Raw genomic sequence first — 21,702 nt, 5'->3', positions numbered from 1 at the left:
AGGTTGTGAAGACTGTTCTGGTGCTTTCTATTGGCCAGGCCAGTATATAGAAAGGATTCTCTGTGAACAAGGAAATAGAGGTTGAGAATATGAAGGATGAGACTGTAGTGGCACAGAGGATCATCTGCGACCAAGTTAAAGCAACAGGAGGGGTGTGTCAAATCCCAATAACCAATCCCCTGATTGTTTCATGCTCCATGACTAGACATAGGTATGACATGTACCTGTAAAAACAAAAAGAGACAAAAAGACAAACTTCAGAGAAAGGCAGCCCTTGGACAGATAGAAAAACTAAATTAAAAAAAAAAGGTGAGAGTAGAAAATGACATATCATTGACTTCATCAGCAGATGTCCTTGCTCTGAAAGCAGAAAATTCTGGGAATTTGAATCTGTTGACAAAGTCAAATGCTTTCAGAAAATTGGCCTTTGAAAAAAAAATGGACTAACTCAAAGGAAGGCTTCAAACTAAACAAGAACTGAAAATGATTCAGAATCAATGGATGAATGTGTAGTGATGAGCTTAAGCTGTAAATAGTTGATCAGTTGTATTGCATGTTAGAGAACTTCATGTAACTGTGTTACCTTTAAAACTACTTCACAAAATAAATAAAATGACTTTCTGTTTTAATCAAGGTTTTTGGTTTTATATCATTAAATATTGTCTGGAAAAATCTTTGAAAATGCTTTAAGTTCTTAAAAATGAACATTGAAAATCTGTACAAACCTTGAACAAGCTGTTGAACCATTTTTTTAAATTGTAGCAGAGCGGAATCCGTTTTTGTCAGCTTAAATGCTATCTAGGCTTGACTTTTAAAATCTGGTAGATAGTATTTTATATACTAGTAAATAGTTGGTGAGCCCCTGTTGGAGTTTTGAGTCCCCCCTTAATTCCCAGTTGAACTGGCACTAAAGATAACAATCTATAAGTTAAATAAAATGTATCGTTTAGAATATATGTTCATGCAAAATGAATTTATAATTTTTTTAATATTATTAAGTACTTGAAATATATTTCTACTAAAAATAGTTAAATTAGACCGTAAATAACACCAAGTGGATTGATATACTATAAAATAACAAAGTTATTTTCAAGAAAAATCAATGGTCAAATATTTTATTACATGAATTTGCTGAAAATTGAACCATTTCCACTTATGAAATAAAGTTTAGTACAGGATAAATAACATTCTAATCAACTTACTCTTCTATATATAAACCATGGATTTGCCAGTCCTGTAGCATGTGCTGTATGTCTTATGGTGACAAGGCATTGTTTTCAAGGACATTTTTACATTCAAAGTAGAAAATCTTTACCATAAAATATAAATGCCATCAAATAACAAACTATATATAAAAACATTACTCTAATATACCCAGCAAAAAATCACTCTGAAAGCATCTAAAAATTTTAATTTTATATACAGCATTAAATGACCTAAAGAAGGTGGATATGCTGGTTGAACATTCACATTCAAAGTGAAATAACTTCTGCTTTTCAACATATTTTAATGAAATTTGGTAATCTTTTACTATATGGTGTATTACCTGTGAAATGCATTTTAGCATTTCCCCCCCCCCCCCCCCCAAAAAAAAATTTTTTATTTTTTATTTCGGTCCAGATGACTGATATGAAACACTTAATTTTTATGATAGTTGTGTACAATAAGTTTAAAAACAAGAAAAACCTAAATTAAAAACCAAACTGATTTCACTGGATTCTGTACAATGCTGGGGAAGTACAGTTAGTATCCTACAAAAATTTATGTAAAATATTTTTCTCTTTTCTGTGTCTTTTTTTTTTTTTTTCTTCCATATAAGAAACAATGTGATTAAATTCTGAAATTTTACGTATTCTATATAAATTCCAAGAATTCTTTATAAAGTTAAAGTGATAATTTTTATTTTAACTTGTATGAAAAAGAATAAAGTTCAATAAATGTGGCTTGTGTGAAAGCCATTTATTAAGATTTGTAATTAAAAATTGTTTCAAAGTTGAAAGCTATGAAACCCCTGGAGAAATTATGCCAAACTGATTTTAGAAACTTTGCAGAACATCTGTCGTTTATGACAGAATTCTGTTCTTTTGACCAACGAGAACTTGAAAAACAATATTTTTGGCATGTAAATTTAAAAATGAATAAATATTATCCCATTTTCTTTTATATTAAACCTTTATTTTCACTTCAACAACTTCTTTCTCCCCCTCCCCAGTATGAAGGGTTGCTCGTTGAATTGAACACAGAAAAGTCAGCATCTCAACAACTTGAAAACCAACGACTTTCTTTGGAACGCCAGAACAAAGACCTTAAAGCCAAGATTCAGGAACTGGAAAACCAGGCTAAGATCAAACAAAAGTCGATGATTGCCGCATTGGAGAGCAAAATTGCTAATTTGGAGGACCAACTTGACCAAGATAACAAGTCTGTATCATTTTTATCTCCTAATAATATTATCACAGCTCACATTCATTCTTTAGTCGTGTGTATGTTAAGAGCTACAAGTAAGAACGCTGGGCCACATTGGATACATTTTAAAATTGTCATTCAAAAATGCTAGTTCATACCAATCAAAAAAAAAAATTGTTTAATTTAAAAATAAAATATATAATAAAAAAAAAAAAAACTTAAAACGCAAAGTCATCAATATTCTGAATTCTATTAAAGACATCTGTTTTAACGGTTGTAGATGACTTCAAGTTTACTGAAGGGATTAACAATGAATATTTAAAAACAAACCTGCTTACAACATACATTAATAAAAAATATATTAAATATAAATTAATGTAACATTGCAATTGTTGCATCCACTCAACATACTGCCATGTCATAATTAGTATAAAGCTCTATATATTGAGCACTATTGAAATACTAGAAAATATACGATGATTTAATATATATATATATATACATACACACACGCACACACTAGGCAATCCATTTGGATCAATGTTTTACATAAATATATACAATTAGTGCTTTTACATGATTGTGATGGCAAATAGACATAAAAGTATATTCACATGCAGTTTATGAAACATGTAGCAAATTTAAAAAAGAATTGCATAACGGTTTACAGAACATTTTTATATTTCCCATTATTAACAAAAACTAACGTCTTGCTCACTACTCGATCTATGCAATACTAAATTTATTTTTGAATATGATTGAAAATGCACTGCCCTATACAGGGATTGAACTCCCTGCGTTCAATTTTTATCTCCTAATAATATTGTTATCGCATTTCAATGTTTGTTTTTTCTATTTTCTTTCTCCCATCACCTCGGTCCTGGATATGACCTTAAACTATATCCGATGGTGAGGACCCACCTTGCGGGCTTTGGGGAGTGTGGAGCCACTCTTTAATTGCCATTGCTCCCAGGTCCACTCTACCCGAAGTGGTAGTACCTCTTAGGGTCCCAACTATGGGTTAAATAGAAACCGACTTGAAAACAACAAATATATTTTATTAAAAATTTTTTCTTCAAAATCTTTGGATTCGGCATTAAATAACTTGAAAAGGGTTGATATGCTGTAAAACAAAAACAACCAACCCATCACCTCATCTTATGTGACCTTTTTCTTAACAAATTCATTCAGTATAGTTGTTTTATCTCTAACAACACCAAATTAAAATGTTACATATAGGAGTGAAGGTGTTTATATGATGTATATACTTTACTAATTAAATGTATGTGTGTGTGTATATGTGTTTGCATTTGTGAGGAGTTCTATATATGTGTGTATATAATTAAATCGTGGCGTGTTGAATGTATATACATGGCACTTCTAATGCATGTTGTTATAAACTTATGTATGTATGTTGTATAACGGACTGTTGTCTTTAGATCTTTACTGTCTATTTTATGGCCCTTGATTTGTCTCATCTAGTGGTGTTATGCATGAGTGTTGACATAATTACATATAACACCTATACGTAACAACATACTTATTCTGTTACTGTTTCTTCTGGGAGTTTCTTCAGTCATCTTGGAGAATGGATTCTGGTTAAACAAAGATGCTTCAAGACCGACCAAGACGCTATGTTTGTTTTTTTGTATATATATATATAATTCCTCCCAGGTATTCAGCATAGCAAAGGAGTGATTGACAATCTTGGCTTGGTTGGGAGGTCTTCTAGGTCTCCATTCCGAGACCCCCCAAATGGGAAGACCCATATTAGATCATCCGACACCTCCAAATCCAACTCCACGATGCTTCAGCAAAACGGAACATGCGACACATCAACTTCAAGTCACCTTTCCGATGCAAACTTGACCAGGTCACAGTTTGACATGCTTTGATAACCTGTCAAAACATGGCTTCACATCTCTTGTCCACACAACTCTAGCTGGATAAATAATTATATAGACAGATAGGTCGGTAGATAAACAAATACATAGATACAGATAATTAGATAAACAGATAACTTACTGCTTCTGCTAGGTCACTCTATAACATAGTCAACCAAGGAAAATTATTATATATAGTGCAACACTTAGAGGGGTAATTTATTGTGTATATATATATATTCAAATTAACAGCAGCAGTTAATTCAACAATATTATTTACATTGTAAACAATGTTTTTAGAACGCACTAAAAAGGGACATGGTTTTTGATAGCATGAGTACACTAGGATTAACATTTTTTTATATAAAGATCATTACACTTGTAATTATCAAAATTTTGAAAGTTTTTTTTATTTTGTGCTGACTTGTTTTCGCTTGTTTTTAGGGAAAAGAATACAGCTATGCGTGCAAATCGCAAACTAGACAAGAAAAACAAAGAATTGCTATTACAAGTTGAAGAAGAACGCCGACATGCAGATCAGTATAAAGAACAAGCGAGTATTTTTTTTTTTTTTTTTAACAACGATGTGAAATCTGTTTTTCCAGTCCCTAGTTGCAGTATTTTCCCTATCTTACGATCTTACAGTGTTATTTATTTGATTATGTACATGTGTATTATATATATGATCTGTTGCTCAATCATTTAAAAGAAAATAAGCCAAAAGTGAAACCAAAAGCAAAATTTTGTAAGCAAAAAAAAAAAAAAAAAACATTGTGTGCTGGGTGCAAGCCTACTTAAGTTAGTAAACTAATACATTATCGATGGGCCCACGAGAACACAGATGTTATAACATTGTAAATTTAGCTATTTAAAATGGAAGAACTAAACGACCTGACATTTAGTATAATAGATATTGAATTCTAATCGACTTACTTAGAAATGAAATTTTGGAAACCATTCTTAACCAATTTTTGTATTTTTTATAGATGGATAAATCAAGTGCGAGGGTGAAAGCCTTGAAACGACAACTTGACGAGGCTGAAGAAGAGGTGACGAGATTAAATACTCAACGGCGCAAACTTCAAAGAGACTTAGATGAGCAAATGGAACAGAATCAAATTGTTGCACGTGACATAGGCAACAGAAGACCGTTCAGGTACGGCAACAATTTTTTATGTTCACTTCAGATTCTGCTAATTTTAAAGGTTTCGGGCTCATTAAAATGCCACAGACAGGATTAAGCAAAGTGTTAATTCTCTTACGACATTCTCAGCTCATCACTCAGAAATCCATCTTTCTTAGCATTTTAACTTTTCCTACAGTCCAAAGTCTATCAGTTACCGTATTGTTTCTGCCAAAAGTTTTTTTTTTTTAAGGTGGGGATGCCTGATGCCTGTCTATCTACTTTTGATATTGAGGTTTAATAAAGTCAAGAAAACTACCTTAAATTCTAGACAATAGTTTCTCAACCTGAGATTTCTGAAAACCTAAGGTTCTGGAAGAACAAGCACAATAAGCTAATGCATTTTTAATTCTTTAATTTTCTATACAAGTAATAATACGCACTAGAATCCTTCATCTCTTTGTATATTGCTGCCCTTTTATGGCATTTATCTCTAAAACTATTGTAGGAATTTGTGACGTATACTTCCGTTTTATATATACCGGATGTGAAGTGTACAGTAATTTCAGACAAGGTCACATTTCTTTAGTTTACACCATCTAATGTAATATCATGTAATCTTAAGTTTTACAGGACAGAAATTAAGTACTAATACAATGCACCAGCACAGAAACTGCTTTCATATATTATATACACTAGACATTTTGCCTGCAAAAAATGGGCAAAAGTTATAGCCTTTTGACGAGTATGTTATGCCAAATTGATTGTTTAATATGGTTAAATTTGGCTAACTTTTACATTTAAGTGCTAATTCCTATTCATCCCTTTTATTCTGTGCATCCAATGGATACCACAATACTTAATTCGCTGCACCTTAATAGTGGAATAGACAGTATATATTATAATAGAAAAGTGCGAGCATGAAAAGTAATATGGTTAAGCTTAAACATGGAAAAGTAATGGGCTAGCTGTTAAAACTGGAAAAGAAAAGGACAAGATATTCTATTAAAAAAAATGTAAATTTATAACTTCAAATATTGCAGCATTAAGAATTGATTATATAAATTTATAAATTGAATTTTAAAAAAAAAAAAATTAATTAGTAGTAACAGTAGTTGCTATGGAAACCAGTCATAAAAAATGTTGCTCACCTCCTTACATTTTTTTTTTTTACGATTTTGAACATCAGTAAATTCATAACTTTTGTTTAGTGAATGAAAATTGCATTTTTTTTTTTTTTTTCATAATTAGATAAGGTGATTTGTAAACTAATAATTGTTTCAAATTTGGTCAAAAAATGAGTGAGCAGTGAAGCTTTAAAGCAGTTCTAAATGACTAAAAATGCCACTTAACCATATATTCAGTGTTTTAATGATATATATATATATATATATAAACTAGCAGAGATGCCTGGCATAGCCTGGTCATAAAATATGCTTAAATATATTTTAATTTATACAGATTTTGTATGTATTATTATAGTCAATTTATTATAGAAGTATAAATATATTAAAAATACATTGTAAGTTGTGAAGCTCCTCTACTAAAAACAAACTGTACCAAATTAAGGAAAACAGGAAAACAGAAACCAAACAAAAGAATGAAATTATAACAAGACTCCAAATAGGTCATACCTCTATCACACACTCTTACCTACTCAAAAAAGATGAAGCCCCACTTTGCATACCCTGTCAGGAGTTGAAATCACCCTAAACTCTAGAGCCAAAATGGAAGAGTCATTGCTCAAAACGAGATATTATAAAAAGGCTGACTGGGAAGCTATCAGGGATCTCATCAGAGACGTCCCATGGCGAAATATCTTTTCACTTCCTGATGAACAGTGCGCAAATGAGATCACTGAATGGTTCAAAACAGCAATTGAAGCACATGTTCCCATGCGAAAGCCCCACTCTCCCCAATGGTTTACTTCCACATGTGCAGCTGCCGTCGCGCAAAGGCAGCACGCGTACCACAGATTTAACCGACATAAATCCAGTTCAAATAGACAGAAGTATATAGAAGCCAGAAGTAACTGTACGAAAGAAATAGTGGCAGCTAAGAGATAATTTACTGAAACCACCAAAACACGTATCGAAGCACAGAAATTAGGAACCCGTGACTTCTGGAAAATCTACAACAGTGTAGTAAATAATGGGCAATCAACAATTCCCCCACTATCCAACAATTATGAGGTTGTTTGCTCAGCAACTAAGAAGGCTAACATGCTTGCCAGTCGGTTTGCCTCCAACTCCACACTGGACCCTGCTAACCATCCTTTCCCGAACTTTCCTTTGCGGACAGACGCCATACTAGACGATCTGAAAATCACTCCTTCTCAGGTGCATGCTATCATAAAAAAATCTTGACACTTCAAAAGCATGTGGACCTGATCTCATCCCAGCTGTGCTATTTAAAAAGTGCTCCGCCGAAGTAGTTTCAATCCTCTCCAAACTTTACAACAAGTGCCTTAATGAATCTTGCTTTCTTGCCTGCTGGAAAACTGCTTCTGTGGTACCAGTTTTCAAGAATTCTGGCGAAAGAACTGACTCTGTTAATTACCGTCCCATTAGCCTCCTCCCACTTTTTACCAAAAGATTTGAGTCCATAATTAATCAAGCTCTAGTCCATCACCTTACAGATGCTAAACTTTTGACTGACCAAAAATATGGATTTAGGAGAGCCCGTTCCACAGCAGACATTCTAACGGTAATCTCTGAGCATATATACCATTCACTTGACAAAGCAGGGGAGGGTAGAGTGGTAGCTCTAGATATATCTAAGGCTTTTGACAGGATATGGCATGAAGGTCTTCTCAGGAAAATCAGATCATACGGTATCACTGGAAGAATACTTAACATAATTAAATCCTTCCTAGATAAGAGAAAAATCCAGGTTGTCCTGGGTGGCCGTACATCTAAACAATGATATAAATGCGGGAGTGCCTCAGGGGTCTATCCTTGGACCTAAATGACCTCCCTGACAAAATTCTGTTAGATGGGTATATATGCTAATGACACTACGCTCTATAACAGACATGACAGGAAAACAAATGAACACATATCTAAAGAGATGGCAGAAACACTAGAGGATGACCTCCAATCTGTAGTGGAATGGGGACAAAATGGATGGTCACATTCAATGTTGCTAAGACTAAACTTGTTTCCTTCGATAATTACAAGAAACCTTCTCTACCACCAATAGCAATCAATGGCCAAAGACTCTTTATCTGAAAGCACATCTTTAAAACTCCTCGGCCTAATGTTCACAGGAAACATGAATTGGAACAATTACATTGAGAGCATTGCTGGGACCACTGCGAAAAAGGTAGGTTCTCTCTACCATGCTAGAAAGCTAACACCCGAAAGTATCCTGTACCTCTATAAAGCTACCATTTGCCCATATATGGAGTATTGTTGTCATATTTGGGCTGGTGCATCTGCTACTAGTCTCTCACTCCTAGACAAGGTTCAAAAGAGTCGCCAACCTAATAGGTACTGAACTCTCGCCCTTCCCCTTCCCTTCTCCTTTTTCCTTTCCTATTTCCCAACCCCGTTGGTGGGGCATTAGAATACACCGACTGCCCCCCTGCAGTGAGTAAAAGTCCCTCAATGGGGCCACCTTTTGGCCGTGGGTGTCGACCCGTAATGCATTAGAATGGGATCCTGGTGGCTGAGTATCTCATGACTCGGACCCAAGTGGCCATGAGTCTACAACACTCCACTTTGGCCCTTACTTTGGTTAGACGGGCGGTCGGGAAGGCCCGACCGGATCAATCGGCAAGTCATGCCAAGCCCTAATAACAGCAAACCCTCACGAAAAGAAATACAAATACACCACACACAAACACCTTTAAAGAACAAAAATATACTGATACTAGAAGGCGATGGCAAGGGCCAATCAAATAGTGAAACCTGACAACACCCCTTTATTATAACTTGCTGGGTCCAAGTAAATGAAGAAACCGTCATAAGCAGATACATTCACTGTTTGAGTATACCATCCTTGTATCCCTGAGGTGTTTAGGCAAATGGGTTTCCTCCCAACCATCTCCCAATTTAGGGCTCAGAGGAGGGTGGGGAGCAAGGATGATGAAGGAAAAAAAATATAATTTATGGCTTCTAAAAAAATAAAACGACCCCATCCAGAAAGTGAAGATGACTCAGACTCGGACATAGAACTAGACAATCGGAGAATATTCCCAAGGTTCATTGTTTTGGAATCTATGGAGGGCAGTATTCCAATCACCAAATTGTCCCCATTCATTATCGAAAAAGAAATTAGATTGATAACCAAAACTACACAAATCAAAAAACTAAAAAACAACACCCTCCTAATAGAAGTACCAAACAAACTCTCAGCAAATATACTCCTAAATCAAAACCACATCCACAACCTCAAAATAAAAGCCTACCCTCACATCACCTTGAATTCTTCAAAGGGTGTGATAAAAAGCCCAGAACTAGCACTCTGCTCGCCAGAAGAAATTAAAAATACCTTAAAGGAGCAAGGAGTCACAGAAATCAAAAGAATAAGCATTAAAAAAAAATAACCAAACTATCCCAACAAACACCTATATCTTAAATTTTAATACCCCCAAACCTCCCACAGAAATAAAAATTGGCTATATTATAGAAAAGGTAGAAATCTATATTCCAAACCCATTACAATGCCACAATTGCCATAAATTCGGCCACCACAAAGATAGATGCACCAGACCACCAACATGCATAAACTGTGGTGGAATTGGGGAACACATAAACTGCGAAATGCCAGCAAAATGTGAAAACTGCAAGCAAAACCATGCAGCTGATTCAAAGGAATACAAAGTTTGGAAAAAGGAAAAACTTATAACAAAAATCAAACACACCAGAAATCTACCATATCCGGAGGCAAGAAGACTAGTTGAGGGCACACCAGATTCCCCAACATACTCAAGTATTGTAAAAACCACAAATAGCCCGACCTCAAAACAGGAGACAGTACAAAACAACCTAATTGAACTGATGAAAGAATTAAAGTTATTAGTGGGGACATTAAAGGAAAACATAACTAAACTAATTAAATGGGACCTAAAGGAGAATCCCCAGTCCCAGAGAGACGAGGCTGAAACTCCAAACTTATCGGATACTACTACTACTAAACCCAAAGATTTTTCACCTACCAAAACAAAACCTACTAAGAAAACCAACATAACAAAAAACAGAAATGGTGCTGGTTGAGGACGAAAACAAATTTGAGCTCTTTGAAATCAAGAACCAAGAAAGGCACTCAAGACAAAAAAAAATCAAAAAGTCCCCAAAAAAAAAAGCCAAAAACCCTAGAAACCGAAAAACCTTGACAACGTTCCCAATCTAGATCTAAAACAGAAATACCACCAAATGAGATATCAAACTAAAACAATACAAAAAATTGAAGTGTAGGAGTTTCTGCAAGTATCTACAAAACCTTCCCAGAAGCAAGAAAGCTGATAAAAGCAACAAAACATACAGATGAATAATAATAATAATAGACAGCCAAACCAAACCACCAGCCAAAATACAAAACATTACACACAGAATCATACAATGGAATTGTAGGGTATAAAAGCAAATTACGAGCTACTGGTACTCATATCACAGTTAGACCCTGCTGCCATCTGCCTACAAGAAAAAAACGAACTGCAAATGAAACACTACAAAGCATACAATTTTATCAACAACACAGGACACAGAACTAATGGAGGTACAACAATACTCATCAGGAAAAACATACCTCATAGCAAAATAAATATAAAAACAAAACTACAAGCAATAGCAGCTCAAATTACATTACATAAAACCATCACTATCTGTTCCATATAATACATACCCCCAAACGAAACTATAGATACCAAAGAAATAAGCGACCTTATAGAACAACTCCCCAAACCCTACCTTTTGCTGAGAGACTTCAACAGCCATAACCCAATATGGGGTAGCAAAAAGCTACACCCCAAAGGCAAAACATTGGAAACACTCATAAACAGCACAAATTTATGCTTATTAAACAACAAAACATCAACCTATCTAAACCCGCCACTGGATCAGGATCATTGATAGACTTAAGCTTATGTGATTCAAAAACTTTTATGGACTTTACATGGGAAATATATGATACATATGGAAGTGATTACTTCCTAATCGTACTGGAAACATCCACCCTGAATGAGGAAACTCCCATACACTGGAAACTAAAAAGAGCAAACTGGGAGAAATTCCAAAGAGAATGAAAAAAAAGATTAATAAGAAACGAAAATCCAGATCTAGAAGATAATCACTTTACAGAAACTCTTACCACAATAGCAAAGGAATGTATACCTAAAGGACAAACAAAAGCAGCGAGAAATAAACCATGGTTCAATGAAGATTGCTGAAAAGCAATAACACTCCGACGTGCAGCTCTACGAAAATTCAAGTCTACACCAACTACCCAAAAATTTAATTGAATTTAAAAAACTCAGAGCAAAATCACACAGAACAATAAAAGAAGCCAAAAAAGAAAGCTGGAAAGACTATGTAAGTAAACTCAACACAAATGCAAAACCCAAACAAATTTGGGAAATGGTAAGAAAAATTTCTGGAAAACCTCAAACCTCCACTATAAGACATCTTGTAACAGGACAAAATAAAACCACCACTAAAACAGAAATAGCAAATTTACTGGCCAAAACCTAGGCAGAAGACGCCAAAACAAATAATAATCAACAATTCCAGAAAATCAATACAAAAGAGGAAAAATAAAATTAAATTTTTCATCTAATAACATGGAACACTACAACAAGCTGTTCACTATAACAGTTAAAAAACTCAATAGAAATGTCACGCAACACAGCAGAGGGACCTGACGAAATCCGATACAAATTCATCAAACAACTCCCCCAGGAATCCCTTGAATATTTACTACACATGTAAAATAACATTTGGACATCGGGAAAGCTACCAAAAAACCTGGAAGACAACAACAATTATACCAATCCCTAAGCCAAACAAGGACCATAGCAACCCACAAAACTATAGACCAATAGCCTTAACTAGCTGCTTATGTAAAACAGTTGAACGCATGATAAATAACAGACTAGTCTGGTATTTGGAAAAGAATAATAAAATAACCAAATATCAATGCGGTTTCAGGAAAAAAATGAGCACAAATGACAACTTAATTAGATTGGAAACCTACATCAGAGAAGCTAACATAAAAAAAGAACACCTCGTCGCCGTCTTTTTTGACTTAGAAAAATCATATGACACCACTTGGAAATATGGGATATTAAAAGATCTACACAAACTTGAGCTAAGAGGCAGACTCCCAATATTCATTCAAAACTTCCTGTCAGACAGAATCTTTAGGACAAAAATAGGACCAACGCTCTCAAAACGAGAAAAACAAATCGAAGGTATCCCACAAGGTAGCATACTTTCAGTTACTTTATTCAATATCAAAATAAATGACATAATCTATTGCCTCAATCCTCGGGTAAATGGCGCCATGTATGTCGATGATTTTATGATCTCTTACCAATCAAAATACATGAACACTATAGAGCGACAACTCCAACAATTAACAAAATACAAATGGACTACAACAAACGGCTTCACAATATCAAAAACTAAATGCATACATTTGTCAGCAACGAAAGCTACACGTAAACCCAGATTTGAAACTACACAATGATGAAATACCAGTCATAGATGAATATAAATTTCTTGGCATAACGTTTGACAAGAAACTTACTTTCATACCTCATATCCAAAAGCTCCGGACAAAATGCAACCAGGCTCTACAACTACTACGTGTGGTGGCTCACACAAAATGGGGAGCAGATCAGGATACTCTTCTTAAACTCTACAAAACAATAATTCAATCTAAATTGGACTATGGACTATCTACAGTTCAGCCAGGAAATCATACCTACAAACATTAAACACGATACATCATCAGGGACTGAGACTTGCAATTGGTGCTTTCCCCACCTCCCCAATAGAAAGTCTTTATGTAAAAGCAAATGAACCATCATTAAAACTAAGACGAGAAAAGCTAGCTATACAATACCTCATCAAATTAAAATCCTGCAACTTAAACCCAGCCCACAACTGCACACTAAACCCATCATACAGAACATTATTCAGCAAAAATGAAAACAAAACAAAGACTTTCGGGTTCCGAATGAATCAAATCATTAAAGAAACAAATATTCCACTAAACAAAATTCACAAAGCTAAATTAATAGATATCCCTCCATGAAAAATCCAACATAATACTAGATCTCAACAAACTCCCTAAAACAAAAACACACCTCGACACCTACCTGGAAAAATTATCAGAAATTAAAGAAAAATTTCCAAACCACCAAAACATTTACACTGACGGCTCCAAGGACACAAAAAGCACCGGCAGCGCTGCAATAACAGGAAAAACTACCAAAAGAAAAAAATTACCAAACGAAGCATCTATCTTTAGTGCCGAAGCAACTGCCATAGATATGGCACTTGACATCATAACAGAAGACAACAACCAAATATTTATCATCTTCTCTGACTCATTATCTGTATTAATAGCCCTAAAAGGGGAAAAACTAGAAAAAAAACCCTAATAATAAATATAATGATTAAAATAAACAATTTAGAAAAAAGCAAAGAAATCATACTCTGCTGGATACCAAGCCACATAGGTATAAAAGGAGGGACAAAGCTGACCTAGCAGCAAAGTCATCCCTAAAAATGACCATAGATAAAAATCTCAAAATTCCCTATACAGACATGAAATCAACAATAAACATTTAAGAGAAATGGCAAAACTCATGGAATCTGAACAAAGAAAACAAACTCTTCAAAATAACACCCAATCTTTAAAAAAAAATGGACACAGAAAAAAAAATAATAAACAGAAGAGAAGTCATACTAAATCGACTCCACATAGGACATACACATCTAACCCACAATTATTAAAACAAGAACAACAACCAAAGTGCCAATGTGGATACTTACTGACTATAAAACATATTTGAGGATTGTAAAAATACCAAAATTATAAGAGGAAAATATTTCAACAAAAGAAAATTAGGAAAAATACTCCAAGAAGTCGAACCAAAAAAAAATTATGGATTTCCTTAAAAAAATTGGAATATACGACAAAATTTAAACAACAAATGAGAAAATATAAAAAACATCTAAACACACAACAAACAAATTATGAATATATAATAAAACTATACAAACCAAGTATAGCAAACATCTATCTACAAAATAATCCCCTCAATATGAAATAATTCTGAAGACTAGGACCAAATCAAGCAACATAAATAAACATCTGAAGAAATCTGTAAGAACCTGAAGGTGTTATTCCCCCCCCCCCAAAGGAGTCGGCATTAAATAACCGAAAAGGGTTGATATGCCGTAAAACAACCAACCAACCTGAACTGTCATCCAAGCTTCAGCCTCTGTCCCATCGACGTAATGTAGCATCCCTCTGCCTGTTCTACAAGTACTTTAACAGTGAATGTTCCGACGAACTGCAAGCACTTGTGCCCCCTCTACATAAATACCCCCCTCCCGACAAACCCGACAAGCAGCAAAATCCCACCCCTTCACAGTTGAGATCCCTAGATGTAAGAGCCTTCTACTCCAGTAGTTTCTACCCCCAGAACCGCTAGACTCTGGAATTCCATTCCAGGTCCCTGCTTCCCCAACTGTACTGACATGTAGAAGTTCAAGTGTAACATGAACCGACATCTTGCTGCCCAACTCCCCACCTAGTACCACTGTAACCTGTGTCCCTAATAGTAGCCCCTTACATCAAAATGGCAATGTGCCTTGTTTTGGGTCAAAATGTAAAGAAAAAAAAATGTGAAGACCTAAAAATAAGCCGTCTAAATCTATATAATGAAAAAACTTTAAACCCAACTACCTTCCTCAAATATCTGAAGATAACAGGGTTACTCAACAAAATTAAAAAAACCTATCTTATTTAACTATATAAACATAGACACTGAACACCAGATACCTGGATACATAAAACTTATAATTTATGATGTATATAGTTGTAGAACCAAAATTGAAAAAAGACTTTGGCATTAAATGAACACTAAGGTTGATATGCCGTAAAAACAATCAACCAACCAATTTAACTCTGTAGTGACTACAGAGTGAAAACTATTATAGTAATATTTAATTTTATCACTTTCCCATGCGTTTAGTATGTTGAACATGATTGTCAATTTTAATTACAAAAAATAACCTGATTTTAAAATTCTTCCAGAAATGATCCTTAAAAGATTATTAAAATGTTTTAATTAGGAAACTCCAACATGATTTCATGTATAAAAATAAATTAAAGGTTTTTCTTTCTCTTCTTCCTCCTCCTCCAAATCTATACCTCCCTCTTTCAATTTAAAAATTTACTTGCTTAGATCATTATCTTGAATCTTTTTCTATTATTATAGGGCTCAAGCACGAACTCCAAGGACAATCATCGCTACTGTGCGATCTAATAGTGATGCGAGTGGTGACAAAGACGAGTCAGATGAGGAGTTAGAACCAGCAGCCGAAAAGTGAAACAGTGGCGCTTTTTTTTTCTTTTTTTTTTTTTTTATTGACCAGAAAATTTGCGTTGATGACAACGACGACACACGCCTGCTCTGAAGCTTTCTGTCTTTTTTTTTTTTTTTTTTTTAACCTTACCTGATTTTTAAATTCAGGCTGACCATTGTTCAATTGGTACAACCAACCGAATCTCTAGATTAAGCATAACAACCACCTGCCATAGTAATATTTTACTATTTTTCTTATTTTTTTCCCCTATTTTTTCAATTTTTTTTCAAAATGTTTAAATTTATAGTTGGCCATTTTAAAAAAAAAAAAGAAGCTTTTTCTATATCTGCATCCAATTCTATAACTTTTTGTATTAACCGACTAATCTTCATTAATTTGGCTAAAATTCCAATTCAATTTATTTTATCAATATATATATATATATATATATATATTTTATTTCTACATGTTAGTTTCAACCGAAACCTTTTTGTTATCTGTAAATAAGGATGAAAGGGAAGAAATTTTTTTTTTCCTCTCTTAATTTTTTGGAGAGAAAAGAAATAACGGTTTCATTCCTTTGGTAGGATTATTTTTGTATTTCTAAAATTAAAAAGTGCTTTTTTCCCCTAATGAAATATTTCGTATAAAAATAATGACTTCTGTTTTTGTTGCAACATCGTTCAGAAAGATTTATGAAGGGAAAAACGAAACTGCAAACCACGCTCCAATTAAAGTCGTCTCCTGATTTTTGTTGTGTATTCAGCAAATTTGGTTGTGCCATTGATTAAGGCTGGATCTGTCATTCCTAGATTTTTTTATAATTGAAGATTTCAGTATATGTGTACTCCATTGCGAAAGCTTTATATACAAAATAAAATGTGAAATATGCTCATTGGTTTGATTGTTTCATTGAATGAAATGAATGCTGTTCAATACTAAAGGTCTATTCAAAAATCTTCGCTTCAGAGTATCAGTTGTGCCATTTCAAAAACTTATAACTTAATAAAATAATCTGATACTTTGAAATAATTTTGTTTTTTCCAAATTTGATTTATTCTTGAAATTCCTTTTCTCTTCCATTAGTTTAATCACATTTCTTTGCACACCTTTTTAATTTTAATATTAATAGAATTTTCGGCCCTACGTGCCCAAGTTCTAGTATTGTTTTTAATGCCAATATGTAGTTAGTTTTGGTGCTTGTCCATAAAAATAGTTGAAATATGGCAGTTCCAAGTCACAGGAAAACCTTTGGATATATTGGCATATCGGATAAAAGTAGATATTTACACCAAAATTAGGAAAAATTGAGTAGATTTTTTTTAATTAAAGATGTACAAGTTTTATATTTTTTAATTGAGACGAAATAATTTCCAAACATTTCTGAAAATGTTTACCCATTCATGTAATTTTTTTATAATCACTTATGTTTGAATTAATATTTTGAATCATGATGTAAATTAAATCTGTTAGGCCAATGCTATAATTATTTTAAGGTTTAAAATAGATCCCAAAAATGCTTTTCTGAATTCATTGTTTACCATTATTTTTTAATTCATATAATTTATTCTAATGATTTACATTAGATCTATCTGACCTGATTAGGCAATTTGTCCAAAAAATATATTTAAAAGAATCTAATTGTGTAACAGATTTTTTAAATTTTATTACTGATCAATTTTCAGTGTGATGTAAAAGAAATACTCCATATTTAGAAATGCCTTTAATTATTTTGAAGGTGTTTATTAAATACCTTAACCTATTCTTCTGTCTAGAAAAGTAGTTAAACTTTGATTTCAACCTATCCTTATACTTGAGATCCGTTATTTTTTTTATGTAGCCACTTTTCTTTATACAACTTCCAATTTTAATTTTCATGTCAGTTGGTGTCTAGAACTGACTGCAATATTTAATGCTTGTCCATAAAAGTACACAGTTGAAATATGGCGGTTCCAAATAAATTCACAGGAAAACCTTCCGATTATTTGCATATCGGACAAAAGTAGATATCTACACCAAAATTAGGGAAAATTGAGTTAATTTTTTTAAATTAAAAATATACAAGTTTTATATTTTTTTGATTTGCCATTGATTATGACTTGGCAAAATGACACTGACTTATGGCTCTTGTTTTACGCACCTTCATTAGTTGCAAATAAGATAAAATGGATTTATATTAATTAAAATTCCAATAATTTTCCCCGATTTTTTTCGTGTAGATGCCTACTTTTGCTTAATATGTAAGAATATAAGTTTTATATATTTCTATATTCAGTCTTATTAAAACCTTCAGTATTCTAATGTAGTAGTAGTAGTAGTAGTAGTAGTAGTAGTACTAGAAAAAAATATGGCTCTGGTATTAACAGATTAAAATTGATCTCCGGTTGAACCATGAATTGGCCTTTAGTATTGAACTCCAAAAAAACTCAGCAAAAACTGTCCTCTAATGACGAGATCGGTTCTACGCATGCGTCAGATGATGTCATGACCTGATTTAGTTTGAAGAACTGACACAATTTCATGTACGTCGTGTTAGCTCAGTTGGTTAGAGCATTGGATCATGATCTAAACGTTTTGGGTTTGAATCATGATCTAAACGTTTTGGGTTTGAATCATGTCTTTTTTCTTTTCTTTTTTTTTTTTTTTCAATTTAAATATTGAAGCACGGTTATTTAAGCAATTTTTCACATTTTTTTTTTGTTTTTGTTTTTATTTTTCATTTTTTTTTTTTTTTAAAGAAGTTTTAACGTTCGTTTTTCTGGAGGGGGGGGGTTCACATTCACGTTTTTTGTTTTTCGGATTTTTACATTAACATCGTTTGTTTGCCATACGTTAGTTTCTGTGGGTTTTTTTTTAATTTTTTTATATAAATTTAATAATTACTTTGCTTATTCTTATGTTTTGATTACCCCCCTCCCCGCCAGAGCACACGCACCTCTAAACACCCGGAAGCCATTTTTCACGTGTTTAACATTCATTTTTCTGTTTTCTTTTTCCATCACATTCACGTTTTCTTTTTTTGTTTTTCCGATTTTTTTACGTTGCCTTGCGTTTTTTTTTTTTTGGGGGGGGGGTCTATTTTTTTAAAGTTTTTACATTACATTTTAATATTTAATATTTAAAAATATTTACTTCGCTTATTCTTATGTTTTGATTACCCCCAACCAGGCACTTTTCTACAGGGAGGTGTTGCTTTTTTTTGCCGATATTTTAAAAAATCATCCTCTCTTTTCGATTGTCTAGCCTTAATTTAAATCTGTCACTTCTGGTTTGGCGATGGATGCAACAGCAAACACCTTTTCCTTTTTCTTTTTTCACCCAATCACACACATTTTCCTCCTTTGCGGTAGGGGTTCAAGCCTGCTTGCTTACTACTGTTTTTTTTTTTTTTTTTTTACTCAACACCCACCTCCAAACACCTGGGCAACGCCGGGCACTCAGGTTAGTCTATATCTATAAATATAAAAGCGAAAATGTATGTGTGTTTGTTTGTTTGTTCGCTAAAAACTTTCGACAGACAGAACAAAAATTCACAAACTTGGTATCATATTGAAGCTCCATCCTTCGCCCGAAAAATTGTTCCTCTCATGATGACGACCGGTTCTACGCATGTGTCAGATGACGTCATGACCTGATTTAGTTTAAATAGTTGGAGAACTGACTAAATTTCATGTACATCGTGTTAGCTCAGTTGGTTAGGTGTTGGTTTCTTATTTAAATGTTTTGGGTTCGAATCGTGGTGTGAGATTTTCGATTTTTTAAATTTAAATATTGAAGCAGTGTTATTTAAGCCATTTTTCACGTAATGTTCGTTTTTTTTTGTTTTTTTGTTTTTTTTATTTACTTCGCTTATTCTTAGGTTTTTCATTAACACCCCGCACCTCCGACCGACCACACACACCCAAAAACACCCGGGTACCCACCGATTTTTTTAAATGTTAATATCGAAACAGGCTTATTTAAAGCCATTTTTCACGTTTTTTTTTTTTTTTTTTTTTTTTTTCCCAGAAGTTTTAACGTTTGTTTTTCTGTTTTCTTTTTTGTTTTTTCGATTTTTTACATTTAACATCGTTCGTTTGCCTCACGTTAGTTTTTTTTTTTTGTTTTTTTTTTGTTTTGATATCCGGCATTACTCAAACTTGCATGAGATACGTGGGATAATTTATTTGCAATATCCCCAGCGTCGCCTGGGATTGAAGGAGATTGATGGAAGTATATATTAGCAAAATTCCTGGCGTTGCCCGGGATTGAATGAGATAGGGGAAAATATATATTAGCAGAATAATCAGTGTCGCCCTGGATTAAATAAGGGTGGTGAAATATAAAGTTTGTACCGGAAATGGCTTAAACAATTTTCTATCTCAAAATTACTTCATTTGTGATGTCGATTCCAGATATGGCTTAAACAGTTAATGATCTCACAATTAGATTAATACATATATATTGTAGGTTTTCTATGAAAGTTTCCTAGGCCAGTTTCTATAGGGGGTGATCTATATTTGTTAAAATGTTTTATGTATTCATACGGGAATGATGTGATGGTTGGAGTAGTGGGTAGAAAGAAGCATGATTATGTTAATTTTAAACGTGCTCTTGAGTTTTCTTTTGGGGGTTAAGTTGGAGAAAGTAATGTCCGTTTTGAGGTAAAAAAAGTTTGTGAAATTGTTTAATATATCTATTTAAATTACCCGTCTTAGTGTAGGTAAAATTATTTAAATGTGTTGTATATTCACCGTCCTTGCAAAGGTAAAATTATTTCATATACATGCTGTAAATTATCTACCCTAGGTAAGATACAATTATTTCATACGTCTAATACCCGTCCTAGCTAGGTAAAATATTCTTTTGCTCGAAATAGCAAATGATACAAAGACATTAAAAATTTCATACTCCTAAGAATTACAAATATATAAAATCAAATTCAATTTTCTCATTGTTTATACAGTCCCAAGTTACTTTCTAAAAATTGTTTGTTTTTTTAAAATTATGGTAGCCTTGGTGGTAAGAGAAATTATTTAACATGTTGTACAATACCTGCCGATAGTATGTGAAATTGTTACATGCATGTATTTTAATTACCCGTCCGAGGGTAGGTAAAATTATTTTAAATATGTGTTGTATATTACCCATCCCTGCAAAGGAAACATTATTTCATATATATGGTATAAATTACTTATCTGTATATATAAAGGCAAATGTGGCGCGCACATTTTTGTATGTCCAAAAAAGGCGACTTTTACAAAATTATTGCTATTTTGGCTTCTCACGTGTTGATTCAGCTTTTGCGTGTAAAAAGCGAAACTAATTCAAAGCTAAGACATTTTTCTCGGCAAGCAATCGCTGGGAACATCCAGCTTTAATGCGAGGAAAATTCCTTATACCAGACGATTGGTATTCAATTTGGACAATCCCCTTTTTATGGGGAGCTGATTTCTCCCCAACATCTTGGGGAAACAAAACCAGCCAAAGTTGAGTAAACAAACCGAAAAAAAAAAACCTGCCCTGCAGTAAATGTTAACTCCGTTACTTCTATTTGACCTCATTAATGAGGTCAAATAGAAGTAACGGAGTTAACTTTATTGCATGCAGGCACCTGTCAATTTAAACATCTTTCCGTTACTATTTCTTGATCAGCGAATGGTTAACGTCGCACATTTTTTTTTTTTTTTTTTTCACACTTTATTATTTTCCAACTGCGCCTCAAGGCAACGATTTTTTTATTATTCTTTTTTTGATTTATCCAAAA

At 33.5% G+C, this 21,702-nt stretch overlaps 1 protein-coding gene across 3 annotated transcripts in view; it reads left to right on the top strand.

Moving 5' to 3' along the window:
* Nucleotides 1–16,847, top strand: part of LOC145249619 (uncharacterized) — a 156,806-nt gene extending 139,959 nt beyond the window's left edge. For all 3 annotated transcript variants that reach the window (XM_080111346.1, XM_080111348.1, XM_080111347.1), the window contains 4 exons: nucleotides 2,213–2,421; nucleotides 4,734–4,842; nucleotides 5,276–5,445; nucleotides 15,869–16,847. In XM_080111346.1, coding sequence (XP_079967472.1) covers nucleotides 2,213–2,421; nucleotides 4,734–4,842; nucleotides 5,276–5,445; nucleotides 15,869–15,980 — 600 coding nt within the window. In that variant the 3' untranslated portion in view covers nucleotides 15,981–16,847. The remainder of the gene's footprint in view (nucleotides 1–2,212; nucleotides 2,422–4,733; nucleotides 4,843–5,275; nucleotides 5,446–15,868) is intronic.
* Nucleotides 16,848–21,702: the final 4,855 nt, after the last annotated feature.

The sequence above is a fragment of the Euprymna scolopes genome, chromosome 28, assembly GCF_053919585.1.
Source record: "Euprymna scolopes isolate OS-2025 chromosome 28, ASM5391958v1, whole genome shotgun sequence".
Taxonomy (NCBI): Eukaryota; Metazoa; Mollusca; class Cephalopoda; order Sepiida; family Sepiolidae; genus Euprymna; species Euprymna scolopes.
Note: the sequence above shows the minus strand (reverse complement) of the source record. Positions and strands in the feature narration are given on the sequence as shown.